This window comes from Carya illinoinensis, chromosome 12 (genome assembly GCF_018687715.1).
Source record: "Carya illinoinensis cultivar Pawnee chromosome 12, C.illinoinensisPawnee_v1, whole genome shotgun sequence".
NCBI lineage: Eukaryota > Viridiplantae > Streptophyta > Magnoliopsida > Fagales > Juglandaceae > Carya > Carya illinoinensis.
This window is the reverse complement of record NC_056763.1, coordinates 23,668,478-23,683,106: the sequence shown is the minus strand read 5'-3', so window position 1 is coordinate 23,683,106 and position 14,629 is coordinate 23,668,478. Positions and strand designations below refer to the sequence as shown.

At 35.1% G+C, this 14,629-nt stretch overlaps 3 protein-coding genes across 5 annotated transcripts; 1 reads left to right on the top strand and 2 right to left on the bottom strand.

Moving 5' to 3' along the window:
• Positions 1-3,274: 3,274 nt before the first annotated feature.
• Positions 3,275-5,012, bottom strand: LOC122288863. The gene is made up of 4 exons (XM_043095671.1): positions 4,890-5,012; positions 4,565-4,744; positions 3,682-3,876; positions 3,275-3,566 (listed from the first exon to the last, which is right to left on the bottom strand). The coding sequence occupies exons 1-4, from the start codon at positions 4,962-4,964 to the stop codon at positions 3,408-3,410; spliced, it is 609 nt and encodes a 202-aa protein (XP_042951605.1). The 5' UTR covers positions 4,965-5,012; the 3' UTR covers positions 3,275-3,407.
• A 920-nt stretch (positions 5,013-5,932) lies between these two features.
• Positions 5,933-10,002, top strand: LOC122290301 (phosphopantothenoylcysteine decarboxylase-like). Of its 3 annotated transcripts, XM_043097934.1 has the most exons (4): positions 5,947-6,241; positions 7,248-7,341; positions 8,342-8,689; positions 9,267-10,002. In XM_043097934.1, exons 3-4 carry the CDS (start codon positions 8,345-8,347, stop codon positions 9,558-9,560), a joined length of 639 nt encoding a protein of 212 aa, XP_042953868.1. In that variant the 5' UTR covers positions 5,947-6,241; positions 7,248-7,341; positions 8,342-8,344; the 3' UTR covers positions 9,561-10,002. The 3 variants fall into 3 exon arrangements, with proteins under 3 accessions (XP_042953869.1, XP_042953868.1, XP_042953867.1); XM_043097935.1 differs by lacking the exon at positions 7,248-7,341 and having other exon boundaries at positions 5,933-6,077; XM_043097933.1 differs by lacking the exon at positions 7,248-7,341 and having other exon boundaries at positions 5,949-6,241.
• Positions 10,003-11,108: 1,106 nt separating this feature from the next.
• Positions 11,109-14,177, bottom strand: LOC122290336 (mitochondrial carnitine/acylcarnitine carrier-like protein). Its single transcript, XM_043097975.1, has 4 exons — positions 13,849-14,177; positions 13,614-13,724; positions 11,898-12,289; positions 11,109-11,753 (listed from the first exon to the last, which is right to left on the bottom strand). The coding sequence occupies exons 3-4, from the start codon at positions 12,287-12,289 to the stop codon at positions 11,252-11,254; spliced, it is 894 nt and encodes a 297-aa protein (XP_042953909.1). The 5' UTR covers positions 13,614-13,724; positions 13,849-14,177; the 3' UTR covers positions 11,109-11,251.
• Positions 14,178-14,629: the final 452 nt, after the last annotated feature.

Genomic DNA, 14,629 nt, shown 5'->3' with positions numbered 1-14,629 from the left:
TAATAAACTCTCATCTTATTCTTCTTCCTCAATACACCGTTTCCTCATATGCAACCAACTTCTACTCTTTCATTGTAGACGATGCTGACGGTAAATCGAAAATTTTACCGACGCACGTTAAGATTGATATGATCGATTTTCTCTCTCCTATTGAAAGGTTTTGGCAGGTTTTGAGTTCTCATGACATACGTCAGTGGGGTTTTAGTTTGGCACCGAAACCGATACTAAACCCATCGGTGTATAGCCCTAATATATATATATATATGTTGGTTTATTCGTTCAAATTTTGTTATAGATAAAAGGAGAAATAATGTGTTTTATTCTGAAGTGTAATTTGAATAGAGAGATAAAATAGTTTTAGATGAAAATTGAATAAAATATTATTGTTGTAATGATGAGATAAGATAAGATGAAATCGTTTCTATATCCAAACAATGTCAGTTTAAGTTTTAATAAAAAAAATTATTTAAATTATATTGTAACAAATAATTACAACTTGGGACGAAAAATATGGTCTTTAAGATAAAATACTCATACATTATGACAAAAATAGAGCCTATTTTTTAAACTTATTTTCTAATATATTAAAACACATGACCAATGAGTACATATAATAAGTGGTGCATGCGTTACACACCAGTCTGTTATATAGCAAAATTCATCATCTTACGCTGCCTATATTAATTTTGAAAAATCAAAGACCGCACAATGAGACCACATAACATAATATTGAATCATGCTAGCTCGAGTAATATCTTACGTATAATGTTGGATTTGATTTAATGAATACATGATCTCTAACTTGATTAGTTAACCTAAGAAACGAGACATATATAGAGGAAGCTGCATGACTAACATAACACACACACACATATATATAATATTTATGTATGTATATTTGTATTTATATAATAAATATACAAGTTGGAAAATGATCAAGAGTACTAGAATTTCACGACGGTATTAGAATATTGAAAATGACAATAATCCATTTCCGCGAATCATTGGGTGACATTGATTGGTGGAAAGATCAAGGTTAAAAGTGGCCAATGAGATTGACTAATTCATACTACTAACTATATATAGTTATCATGAGGACCTGGCCTTGAAAACGACTAAAATTGTTATTGTGAGGTGGGGCTACTTAATTATTATCATTAATGAATAAAAAAATATTAAAATTATTAATATATCTCGGAATATTAAATATAGATATATGACATTTATTATTGTTGTTTTTAATTAAACCAACTGTATATATAATCTAATAAGATTAAAATTACGTGTTTTTATAATGAGTTTTGTTACATACAAACAAAGTCGCATACTAGTTTACGTATCAATATTAATTTTTTTATATTTAAAATTTAAATTAGTACTATTTTTAATAAAATTTATTTTTTGATCAATTCTAATAGATTGGTATATATATTAGTGCACAATTATGCTTGCAACTAGATTTTATTTATTTTTTATAATTAAAGTTTGCTCTGTTGTTGGTACGTACTTGGTGCCAAAACTTGTCTTGACTGAACTTGGGGATATGGAATCATGGAGGCGGATGAAATTACAACCACAATGGACCCAAGTGCATGAAGGAAAATGTCATGTATATCTTAAGAAATTTCATTCGAGAGCAATCGTCATGAACATGCACGCCTTAAGATTTTCTTTCAATTCAGTTTCGTTTCATATCATGAATACGTGGATGATATGTCTTACACAATGATTTGCGAGTATAAAGACTACATTACGCTGCGCATCCACTGATAAAAGTGATAAAGCAATAACGCCGGGAGTGGAGGATTACTTGTTTCGAGCCTTTCTTTGAAACTTGATGTAGAAATTTGATATTCGAATCCAGAATATAGGCCTAAGGTAATATATATGTCTGCCATTTATCTGGATGAAAGAGTAGGGTTTTGAGTGCATAAAGACTATGATTAAAGTTGGAGATACCTTACCTTCGGTCCTTCCCTCGTATGGAGGACTAAATTCAATGCATGTTAGCACAAGACCATAAAGTTGTCCTTTTGAGTGCAAATTCCAAAAGCCAGCTGCTTCTATCCCTTCGCACTTGACGTACGTGACTCATTTATTGTACCAGCAGTCTTTTCATCGGCCAAGAAGACTTGAAAATCCCATAATCTGCAGATTTCCTGTTGCAGTTTCGTCAATGAAATTAAAAGAGATCATCTATATATATAGTAATCTTCACCTACTTGTCCTTGTTTTCTTTCTGGGTAGTCTTCATTCTACATAGAAATCCAACGTTCTTTCAGATAGGGCTGTTCCCTTTTTCAAAAAAGTAGGCGTTCGCATGTCATTCGATCCACGCCTGATGCAGAACAAGAAAACCATTATCTTAGGATGTATATACTTCCTAGTAATGTTAGATATCATGTATTTTCTTTAAAAACAATAAGATCTATCATTAAAAAACTGACTTATTCATGTGAAGAGCTTATATTTATCCATTTTGAAGAATATACGGAACTTTTATACGACTAATTAAAACGCCAAATATTATTTCTTAAATTTCTAATCTTGATATGATCTTTTCTAAATTTAAAAAGCTGACCCTTTATGCTAAATACACTGCTGATTTGAAAATTATACTATATTCTTCAGAACAAAACAAAGGAATTAAACTTTTTCAACACGGACACGATCGAAGCATCCAGCAATTCCTGTTAGCCACAATGCCCAAGACATCTTGTTCCCTCGGTCTACTATATATATTTTTAAATTGATTTCTTTGGGCTTTGTGGTTCTTGTCCGGCACCTTTTTTTCTTTGACTAGGAAAATAAAAGTGGCCAATGAGGATATTGGATCGGTGCAACTTGCTTATAAGCTATGCCCCATTGTTAAGCCATTTGATGTTGAAAATTTCAGGTCCTCAATTTTGTGGGTTTGATTCCCACCAATAATTTCTTTCCCTATATTAATATTCCATTATTGGTCTAAATTATAAATATTAATAATTCATGATGGTGATCTTACTGGGATGATCAACTTGCACTGCTTGTTGCTTAATCCTTAATGCTTATCTCTTACCTTATCGAATAAATGATACACGTATAATTGCTATAAAATAATAGTACGGATTTCTCGATGAATAAGAGAAATGATTTTAACTATAAAAATTTAATAAATTTGATAAAAGTAAAGTCATAAATTGACGTGACTTGATGTGAAAAAAAATTTATATGTAGTAATGTTTTTTTTTTTACTTTAATGTAATCACTCCATTTTCTCGAAATTAAAATACCCTTATTTTAATTTCTGATTATTATTTTTATTTCTCAAATGATTGGAAGAAAATCAGTGGTAGGAGTCTTACAACTCAAAGATTTCATTAAATTAACATAGACAAATAATGGAAAAAAAGAAAGAAATATCGCGATTAGCAGCCTAGTATTTTTAAGAGTGGCCAATTTGCAGAAATTCCCTTTTTCTGGCTTTGGCATTTCTTCTTATTCTTATTGGGCCTACTATTCCCAAGGTGCTGCTTCGTATATGGACTTGCAATCTTCAACTTTTCTGGCACTCCATGAGGTTTTCGCTGCACCAAAACTAATTATTAGTATAGAACTATAAATAGTTCAGATTTTGTTGGTATGGAATCATCGATTCATGCATGTACGTGATTATGGGAGCCGGAAAACTCGAAAATCTACCTGAATTTCGAGCCTATTCACACTGGCATCATGGGATACAGGTCTGTGAGCATGGATATTGGGATTGATGTTGACAGTTGGGAGTGAGCAAGGGGTTTCCTCCTTGAATCCTAGGCTTGATGTGTCAGCAAGTGTTTGGGTTGAATCGTGTGATGAGGAGCCTGATGAGCTGCTAGATTGCATCTCTAGGCATAGCTGCAGCACGTAGAACAGATCGATCATGAATGCTTCAGTAGACAAAAAACAGGAAGTTTCGTACTTCAGTTAATGTTGTCACTAAGCATGAATCATGCACAGATTGTCGCTAAGTTAATTACACAGGGATAAGGTGATCGTCTGATTCATTCTGCAGACCAAAATCTCAATTCTGCAGGAATGTTTAACACAATTAAACATGCATTTTGGTAAGAGAAGTGATACAGCAATAATGTCGATGCCGGAGACAGAATATGAGATTATTTTGAAAATTAGTTTTAACAAATGATCAATACAAAGAAGATAAAAAAGATAAGAAATTCACCAAAAAATATAGAGAAAATTCTGAAAATTATTGACTAATAGTAAAATTTAAAATTATTTTATGAAGCTCATAATCCAAATTTAAATAGTTGTAAAATTTGAAATTATAAAGATTTTTTAAAAAAATCTTATAAAAGTAAACTCATAAACTGATATAATTTTATATGATATATATTAGATCTATTTTATAATAAAAAAATTTTTACTATCCAACATACTATATCAAATTCTGTCGATTTTAAAATTTACTTTAGTAAGTTTTTTAGCTAAGACATTTCTCTATACTTTCAAATGTCTTTTACCTGACAAAAGCCTATGTTTCAAGAATGTTGAGAACATGCATTCTGATACCATGAAATATTACCTGAGAAAGTCTACGTTCAAGAAATGCCACCCGATCAGACAATAACCCTTTAAAGCCAGCCTCCTTTACTGCCAAATCCATTGGAATGCATTCCCTCTGCAGTCCTGCTTGTTCCAGAAGCAAACTATCATTGCTTCTCCATATTGGCCGTATTCTTTGCTTTCTTTCCAGATACTTCATCTGGTTTCACACGTACAGTACCTCTTATGTTATATACAGGATTGAAAGAAAAGCAAAAGAATTCTCGTACCATAAAAATTCGCCAGGTAAGAAGTGTTTGAGGGATCGAAAGGAAAAAAAAAATGGATGAGAGAAAGTGATTCACCATGAAATCCAAATGATCCAACCTAGAAACAAGAGACATCGCCATAGACGAGCAAGATTGTCTTCCATCTTCCATTTTCGTCTCTGCACATGAGCTGCTGCTGGAGAACGTGGAAGAGATAGTGTAAACCCTTAATAAATGCACTTGTAGTACCGCACCTCACAAGTCATCCGCAGTTTGTTACGTTGCGTGGCACATGATCAAGAAAATATATAAGAATCTTCCCTATTATTATTATTATTATTATTATTATTATTTTGTTTGATTTCCTGATAAGAATTAATATAGCAGCTAAAATAGCTTACGAAACAACATATGGAAAGTTAAATAAATTGGATAATTGCAATTACGACACACGTGCGCTTTAAATGTTCAGCTTTGAAGTAGTCAATTCAATGAGTAAAATTCACAAGCTTTGATTTTTCAGATTAAGTAGTTCGAGAAATTTAATTGAAAAATTATTCGACTTATAAGTCCGTGTGTAAAATTTACTATTCACATCATTGATGTAATATGATTTGATTTATAATACTTAAATTTATAAATTTATCTTAAAAATTAAATCAATTTACGCCAGCCGTAAGTGGAACGTGTATTCCATACCTACTTATAAATAAAATTTTTCTTTATTGAATATGAGATTTTGGTTGTATTCATATGACATTATGTTACAAATTATGGAAGCTGACAGTTGACATCCTTACATAAGCAAATTCCACTCATTCCGAACATGATGACCTATATTATCACTTCAAGTTTTTTATTTAGACAATTATATAATGAGTAGTGTTATATACAGTTATAAAATATATAAGTATATGTAATTATTTTAAAAAAGAGTAAAATTATATTAAAAAAATAACTTTATTTCATATAAATCTATATTTATTTATTTTTTTAAATAATTATGCTAGGCTTGCATATCCTTTCACGATAAGATAGCCAAAGTGAAACTTGGGCCAAGATCACGCTTTGAAACTCGGAGATGGGTTTAACTTTAAATGGGCTGAGCCGGGACAAGTATCTAGCTGGACCCGACCACATGTGTCTGTGAAGTGAAGTGAAGTGACGAGAGAGAAATTGAAATTGCCGAAACAGAGGCACAGGGAGGGTTACTGCAGCGGGGGCTTGAAGCTTGGAGGAAGCAAATCGAGTTTGAAAACGGTTCCTTGAGAATTATAGTATAAGGTGCGTTTTTAGTCCTTTTCCTTGTTGAGTTTGGAAGAAAAATACCACCCTAGAAGGACTCAACTTTCAAACCCCCTCCCCTAACCCCAGAGATCCCCCCCCAAAAACACAAAAAGACCCTCCCTTTGACACCGACGTCGCCGGGCCATCTTCCGTACCGCGAGGTATCTCTCTCTCTCTCTCTCTCTCTCTCTCTCGATCTTGTTGGTCGGTACTCAGTAAATTAGTTTGCAAATAAGCGGCATCAATGTACAATCAGTTACCGTCAACATCGATCTTGTTGGTACCCACATGAGTGGCATCAATGGACTGAGAGATGTACCTGGGGAACCCAGGGCCGTGCAGGGGCTGTGTTGACCCAGCGCCTATGGGGAGGGGCTCTGTTCTGTTGGGAAACAGAGGGGACGCGGGGCACGGGAAAAGGATGGAGCGGGAAAAAAAAAAAAAAAAAAAAAACACTTTTAACTAACGTGGCACAGTACCGCAACAGTTTGTGGGATCATTTGTATCTCTAGCAGCCCTCTTTATTTTATAGCTGTAATGATAATTGGTTTGGGAAGCATGTCAGTGTTGTGTTAATAACCAGCTTAATGATAGATCTATTTGTAAACTTGCTTACAATATCTGGGACTTCAAATTGTTCTTTTATGCTTGATGGTGGTCCTTGAACCAAACTTGCAAGACATTGCAATATCATATCTTGTTACCTCTTTATACATGAGGACTGATCTGTCATACCCTATAAAGCTGAATTTATAGATATGCTTGGGCTTCTTAATTTGATCCGAAGATATGTTCCTCTCCAATTCAGATTTACTTATTATCTTGGCTTCTTTTTCTATCAATAGCATCATATTGCTTTCATGTGAATATTAGAGTGATTTGGCCCATTTAGAGCTACAAAAACATAGATCCTATTATCTATAAATCTCCGTCTCCTACCCACTCTCTAGGTTTGTGTGCTTGATGTATGAATTTGTCTTATCCCCGCCTTTTATGAGTTGTCTTTCTCATTCTAATTTTCTGCGTTTCTTTTGTCCCCCACCTTGAAACTTTACATTTCTTATATGGGAAGTATCACTTGTATTGGGGGGCTGATGATTCTTCAAGACTTTAGCCTTGGATCTATGTGAAGCCAAGAATTTATTATTTCACCTTTATCTTGGTCAGCACTGGTTCTCCTTAATTGGGGCTCAAGATAATGGGAGGGCTTAAGATAATGGAGTAGGAAAGATGGATTCATGTGTCAACTACAAGTAGCTTAGATACGTCTCCCTTTATTTATTTATTTATTTTCTTGTAAGATTGTGAGTCATCTATCTTGTATCATAACATGCACCTTTGATGTTATGTTCTTGTCCCCTATTTTCTTTCTCTCTCTCTTATCTCTTTTTTTTTTTTTTTTTTTTTTTCTGGTTTTTGTTTGTGACTGCACAATTCCGTCAATTATATGCACTTAATACTTATTTTGTTGCAGGCACAATCATATGTAGTTTCATATGTGATTGCTTCAATTTCAAATAGCTTGCTTTATGCCTTTTCGTTTTATTTCAAAATATGAAGCTGTTCCTGACTTTTCATATGTGCAAATAGTTATTTGGTAAATTATACATCCTTAGAAACTTGCAAATATAGCTCCTAATGGAGCAACAATGGTTCAATTTCATTTGTTCTGGTTAGAGCTGCTTTCAAAATCTGAAGCTGTTCTGGATTTCTCATATGTGCAAATCATCTTATGATTTAAGCTATACATCTTATTACCTTGCAACCATAGCTCCTATTGGTGCAACGATATTTTAATTTCATAAATCCAGTTAGAGCTTCTTTCAGCAAAATCAGTGAGTCTAAAACCTAAGTTTTCTCCGACTGGGTATTTTTGCTCTAAAGAGTGTTCATTTTACATAGAGCAATGAAATGGGATGTTACATCTTGTTTCTTGCATTATCAAAGCAGTTGAAATGTGCACACCTGCCTGCAGACAAGTGCACAAAATTTGGTTGCACTTCACATTCAATTGATCCGTGCATGGCCAGTACAAAATTTTGGCAATGTGAATGCCACAGTTACCTGACTTTGAATTTTGTCTCTAAATTATAGAGAACGTTTTTGTAATGTATTGTTAGTTACTTTTGCAAATTTTGATGCTCAAAAGCTATTATCAATTCAAGTTTAAAGGTTTTTAATGAGTTGATCTGCTTGTGGGCATATGTGATGGTTATGTTGTGCAAATCTTCGATAATAATACTGTTGGCATTCTTATATAGGTTATGGCAAGCTCAGAACCTGTGAATGTAGAGAGGGATCCAATTCAAGTTAATGGTACTCCCAGGAAACCACGGATTCTTCTTGCTGCAAGTGGAAGTGTGGCAGCCATAAAGTTTTCAAATCTCTGCCATTGTTTTTCAGAATGGGCTGAAGTAAAAGCTGTTGCCACTCAAGCATCTTTACATTTCATAGATAGGGTGTCACTACCCAAGGATGTAGTTCTTTATACTGATGAGGATGAATGGTCAAGTTGGAAGAAAATTGGTGATAGCGTGCTTCACATTGAGCTGCGTCGATGGGCTGATATTATGGTCATTGCTCCATTGTCAGCCAACACACTCGGCAAGGTAATCTTGATGCAATTTTGGAGGAACTGTCACTCTTACTTTGAAATTTTACCAATCAGGAACAAGACGATACCAGTAAGTTTGTGTTATTGGAAACGGCCCAAATTGCATAGGCTAAATACAAAAGTATTATGCTACTATTATGTCTATTGAATGTCTAACCTCTGAGTTCAAAAAACAACCTAATGAATTGGTATATGAACATCCTCGCTGTAAGCCCATAAAAGTGAGAATGAAGAGTGCAAGGCAATTATTTTCTAGAAATGAATCATGTTGTGAATTTGTGTGAGTCTCCTGTTTTCATGGAAAAAAGGGGAGATACTTGTGAGTGTGATTGTGATTGGGTATGGTCTAATGATGATTGTACCCATGCAACCACACTTGTGCATATGTGTGCATGTATATTGATGCGGTAGATAATACGAGTCTTGAAGGCATCCCCATTAAACACCCTGCGGATGCTATGGGCTTTTCTTTCCTCTCTGTGCATGCATGTTTTTGTATCATGTTGTCACATGAGTTGAACAATCGTAATTTCAATACAATATGTTATAAGAATGCTATGGCCTTATTGCAGATCGCTGGGGGATTGTGTGACAATCTATTGACATGCATTGTGCGGGCATGGGATTACAGCAAGCCATTCTTTGTCGCACCTTCCATGAACACGTTGATGTGGAACAATCCTTTTACAGAGCGACATCTCATGTCAATTGACGAGCTTGGGATTTCTCTCATCCCACCTGTCACAAAGAGGCTGGCTTGTGGGGACTATGGCAATGGTGCGATGGCAGAACCATCCCTTATCTACTCAACAGTAAGGCTTTTCTTAGAGTCAAGGGCTCAACAAGGTGGCAGTAACATTCAGTAACTAGAGTAGTAAAGCTGGCATTTGCTCATCTTTAAATGCAGAAGAAAAGCTGTCTTTTTTTAGGGGCAATATAAGAAGTTGGCTTACTTGCATGACATGCGGGTTGGTTGTAGTCTTTTTAGCTTGTAATGCTTGTTCTGTTTAGTGTTTATCTGACATATCAAATCTATGTCTAGAAAATGCTTCTAGGATATGATTTGAGTTGGATGTTGTCATGCTGATTATTGCTTTCTGTACAAGTGGATGGTCGGGATTAAGGTGTGTATCTTTCTAGTGGGGAAGCTGACTTTGTTGCCATGTGTGTTGAATGCCAACAGTGCTCAAGCTTCGTATAGAGCCTTAGATGGGCTTCGGAGTAGGAATCTGTTTATGGAGTCTGTATAACTAACTATAAATACTGATTCAGTCCTGAATAAAATCATTGAGAAACATTTTCAAAGTAGTTCGTGGAGGTCGAACGTCCAGTTTCTTTGATTTTCCATCACTTAGAAAAATAAATCATTATTTTTTACAAATAAATTTGGAAGAGAAATGCTTGGTTTATACAGAAATTTTACAATTCATCAGATTTTACAATTTTTTTTTTTTAATTGTAAAGCAGATTTAATATATTGCATTAAGTCACGTTGGTGTATAAATTTTCCTGTATAAGATGTGTGTGTATACCTAAAACTTATTAATTTGAAAATATTACTTGAGGTTACTTGTTCCACTAGTTGGATAACAGCGATTATCATAATTTAGTTTTTTCTTTTAACAAACCCTTTCGTTTACCTCATTCATTTGATGGTTTATTTCAAATATGTCATTTAAAAAAAAAGGAAGTTTCTGCATCGTTACTATGTTCCATCCACAGATCACAGATGATCACGACTGTGATTATGTGGACATGTATAAGCATGAAACAGCTGGCTTGGCCCGTTAGTTGTTAGACTGCATTAAGATAAACTTGATTCAGTAAAATTTTAAATTGAGTCTAACATTCAAAATACGTAACTCTTAAATCACTAAACTCATCTTAATTCAAACATCTTTACACATGAAATCTATAATATTTTTTTAACTCAACACCTTTTTACAAGTGAGACTTACAACCTTTTTTAACTTTTTATAAATAGTATTAAACTAATTTTAACATCCAAACATATATAAACTCAAATTATACGAATTCTACATAACTCACTCCACAATTTCAATTCATTATTATTCATGAAGGACTGAGATCAGCTTAGTATTCAAATGCAGTCTTAATCATCCTTAATAATAATAATCAGCTACAAGTGAACTGCCGTTAAATTCAATACTGCCCTGTTGTAGGGTTAAATTATGATTGGAAGAGAGTGAAAACGCCTAATAGCTTGCGTAGTTTTTGAAAGTCCCTTGTCTTGTAAAAATTTTCGAAAGTGAGTCCCATTATTAGGGCTAAGCATGACTGAAACGCAGAAACAAAACCCTTTTGGGAAATTCTTTGGCACAAAAGTTCTATTTGGCCAGCATCCAATGTGCTCACATAAAAAGTTAATTTCCGTGAAAATCTGAAAAGCAAGGTTTAGCAACTGGTGCCTATATATATCAATAGGAGAAAGAATCCTTCTTCCAGCAACAGAATGAAATTACAGAATACAAAGAGCATGCCAGCATTGCCAAACAAATCGAAAAAGACATTCTACCAATAAAACCCAAAGTCCCAATTATCCCAAACTTGACCTTGTCACCTCGTACGCTAAGAAGCATGCAGCATTTGCAGGAACACTTCTGGCCATGGCAGGTCCAAACCCCTTATACAGACCTTTTACTCCCTCCGAGGCAAGGATCTTTCTAAATGCGTTAACTGATCCAGAGAACTTGGGATTTTTGTAATCGTCTACCTGAATTACACTCTTGACAACATCGGTTGGGTAGACTGAGAACCAGAAGGAAGCTCCAGCTAAGCCTCCAGCCACAATCAAAGAGCCTCTTCCCAATTTAGATGTGTCCTGGCCACCTGCAAAAAACTGCTTCAGAGCTTCATAGACACCAAACATCGCAGCATTTCCGGGAACCTCACGTGCCATTGTAGGAACCAATCCTTTGAAGAGACCCCTCACACCACCTTCTGATCTGAGAACATGCCTAGCCACATCCATCGGTCCTCCATACTTCACTGCCAGACTGGCTGAAGTGGAACCTGCCAATGCACTCTGGGCTTGCAACCTGCTTTTTATGATATATCCAAGCAGTTAACATGTACAGTTGAAGGTTTGAAGAGTTTTCCCAAGAGTTCAAACATAATTTGAGTTCACTCTCAGGGACTTCAAAAAATCACCTCACGCGTTTCATAACAACAATTTTACTGACCTGCACTTGATCAATTCAGTAGGGCAAGCTAAAAAGGAAACAGCAACTCCAGCACCTGCCCCACAGACAATTTGCTGGTTAACCGTAAGGGGGGCACCAGGTTGAGACCGCAATAATGCCTCCATTTGTCCCCTTACAGAGAAGAGGACAGCGTTGAAGGCAGCCACAGTGGCCAGTGGAGCCCCCATACCCTTGTACAAACCTCTTGGGCCTTCCGCAGCTAATGTTTGCCTGACAGCATCCATTGCACCTGCATACTTGGGAGGTTGGCCTGGAAGTGGAGCAGGCTGGCTCTGAAGCTTGACCTTAATGGTGTCAAAGGGGTGCCCAACAATCAATTGTGCTGCTCCTCCAACAGTCCCAGAAGCCAAGTCCTTTGCGACATCCCCCATCTGCAAGTTTCATTTTACATGGGAAAACTAATGAATGCACAAAGAATGAATATCACAAATAAAAAAAAAAATCAAGGTTTTAAGAAAAAGACAAATCTTTATGTGTAATAAACAGTGCCGAGAATATTTCTACTTGATGCCTTGGGCTTGTGACAGAAAATAAGTATAGCCTTCCATTAGCATCCATTTGAAAACCAAATTTAAATGTTACCAGATGAAAATATGTAAAAATGGGACGGTTATTTTTCCTTACAGACGCAAATATTGCTAAAAATGAAGCAATGTAGAGGAAACAAAATTTGATTTTTATATGGAAAGACAGAATCCAACAGGTAATATGAACCTTAAAAATGCATCACTATTTGAAATCATTAGCTGAAACTACAGAAAAATACTAGTTTATCCCAGAAAAGAATTCTTTCTTCCATCAAGAAGAAACAACAGTATCTGTTGAACTGAAGCTTTCGCTAGAAGTCAGATCTAGAACGACTACAAGTTTACAATTTCGCTGACTCAACAAAAAAAAATTATCTGAAACAGCTCTTGTGCATTCCAAAAGATAAAGCTAAATTCGAGAAATGATATACACACAACATATTTCACAATAATTTACACAACATATGCTGTAAAATAAGGATATTTTTGTAAAGTAATCTTAATTTTATAAGGTAGTTCATAAAAATACCCTTCCTTTTAAACATTGTTGTGCAAAATATTGTAAAATGTGACGTGTTTATCATTTTTCATTCCGAAACGCAAGGAAGTTTTCAAAACATGACATTTGGCAATAACATAAGATCTAAAACATAAGCATAAATACTGATGCTCCAGCAATTTCAAAATGAGAATCGCCATTTTCGTTTGGCACCAATAAGGTGATTTTAGCTACAAGACCAATTTCTCACGATGGTACTTAAAATAGTTGGCTTCCCGGTATCTATCAAATGATACAGTGAAGATTTCTGTGCTCCTAACCGCACGTCGATTAATCTCACTAAACAAAGTAAAACACCCCGAAAAACTCCCATCCCCTCAAAAATGAAATCTGTCTACTTCTACTGGTGGATTTCTTCATTTGCACTGAACATGCAGAAACTTCAGTTTTATATGGTAGCACAAAACATGATATGTCGTAGAATGTGAATTCATTAAGAAATGGCAAGTATTGGTTCTTCTGACTGGAATCAGTCCTACTGGTTTACTTGGTAACTAAAAGAAGTTGATAAATCCATTACATTTGCAATTAAACGAGTTTGTCAAACAGAACAGAGCCCATAACAAATATAAAGGATACAAACCATTTGAACAGGAACAGAAAACTTACTGGAGCGGATTTCCACTATCACTATAAGAATCGGACGAAATACAAGCTAAATCGATTGGAACCCGTTACCCAATACCAGGAGAGTTGGTCGCACGTCTCAGACAATCACATCTGATTGAAAGAAAAGGAAAAAAAGAAAAGCTTTAGATCCACACGTAGAATAACAGGAATAGTATATAAACGCTACTACGAAGGCACAGCTAGAGTAGTTGTAACAGTTCGAAATTATAATACCCATGAAAAAGCGAGATGAATGGGTCCCAATACGCAGGCGTTGAACGAGAGTTTGAAATGGCTTTCAGGGAATAAAAGAATCTGGAATTAAGAGGCGAACAACACAAGGGAATGGAATCGCAGGGAGTGAGAGACACAGGGGAAGGGAGAGGTTGGGTGGGACAAAAAGGAGGCCACAAACTATTGTAGAGCGTAGATTTCACACGAAGAAAGGCAGGAAGAGAGAGATGTGGTTGAGAATGCGACCCAAGAAACCGGATGGGATGCGGATACAGAGGTTGAGAAAATGCCACTTCTGCTTCCGCGCTCTCTCTGGCCATCCAATTGGGAAATGAACAAAGTCTTTATGGTATCCGGATACGGGTGTGGTACGAAGGAAGTTGGAACACAGCGGCGTTTTGCAGTGGGTCGAAGCCATTTTACACAAAATAAAAATGTTACTCTTTTTATCTGGATGGTACTATTCATTTTAAGCTGAATTAAATTATTAGAAATTGTTTATGAAAAATTATATTTATATTTTTTTTATGTATAAATTTTGTGAACTCTCTTTAAAAAATAAATAAATCTATGACTCATAAAAAAAATCTATTTTTTTAATAATAAATTCTATTTTTTTTAAATGAATAGGTGAGACTTACACGTCTTAATATTGTATCAACATTACTCATTATTTATTATGTTTAATTTATAGATTAATCATTTAATATCATATCAAGTAATGTCTTTTTTAAATCCATATCAAGTAATGTTGAAAACATTAATGAAAACACAATAAATAA

Coding starts and splice junctions, on each gene's coding strand:
- LOC122288863 (XM_043095671.1), bottom strand. CDS start 4,964: ATGGAAGATGGAAGACAATCTTGCTCGTCTATGGCGATGTCTCTTGTT. Junction 4,745..4,889: donor TGGATCATTTGGATTTCATG/GTGAATCACTTT, acceptor GTGTGAAACCAG/ATGAAGTATCTGGAAAGAAA. Junction 3,877..4,564: donor TTGAACGTAGACTTTCTCAG/GTAATATTTCAT, acceptor TACGTGCTGCAG/CTATGCCTAGAGATGCAATC.
- LOC122290336 (XM_043097975.1), bottom strand. CDS start 12,289: ATGGGGGATGTCGCAAAGGACTTGGCTTCTGGGACTGTTGGAGGAGCA. Junction 11,754..11,897: donor ACTGAATTGATCAAGTGCAG/GTCAGTAAAATT, acceptor CATAAAAAGCAG/GTTGCAAGCCCAGAGTGCAT.
- LOC122290301 (XM_043097935.1), top strand. CDS start 8,345: ATGGCAAGCTCAGAACCTGTGAATGTAGAGAGGGATCCAATTCAAGTT. Junction 8,690..9,266: donor CAGCCAACACACTCGGCAAG/GTAATCTTGATG, acceptor GCCTTATTGCAG/ATCGCTGGGGGATTGTGTGA.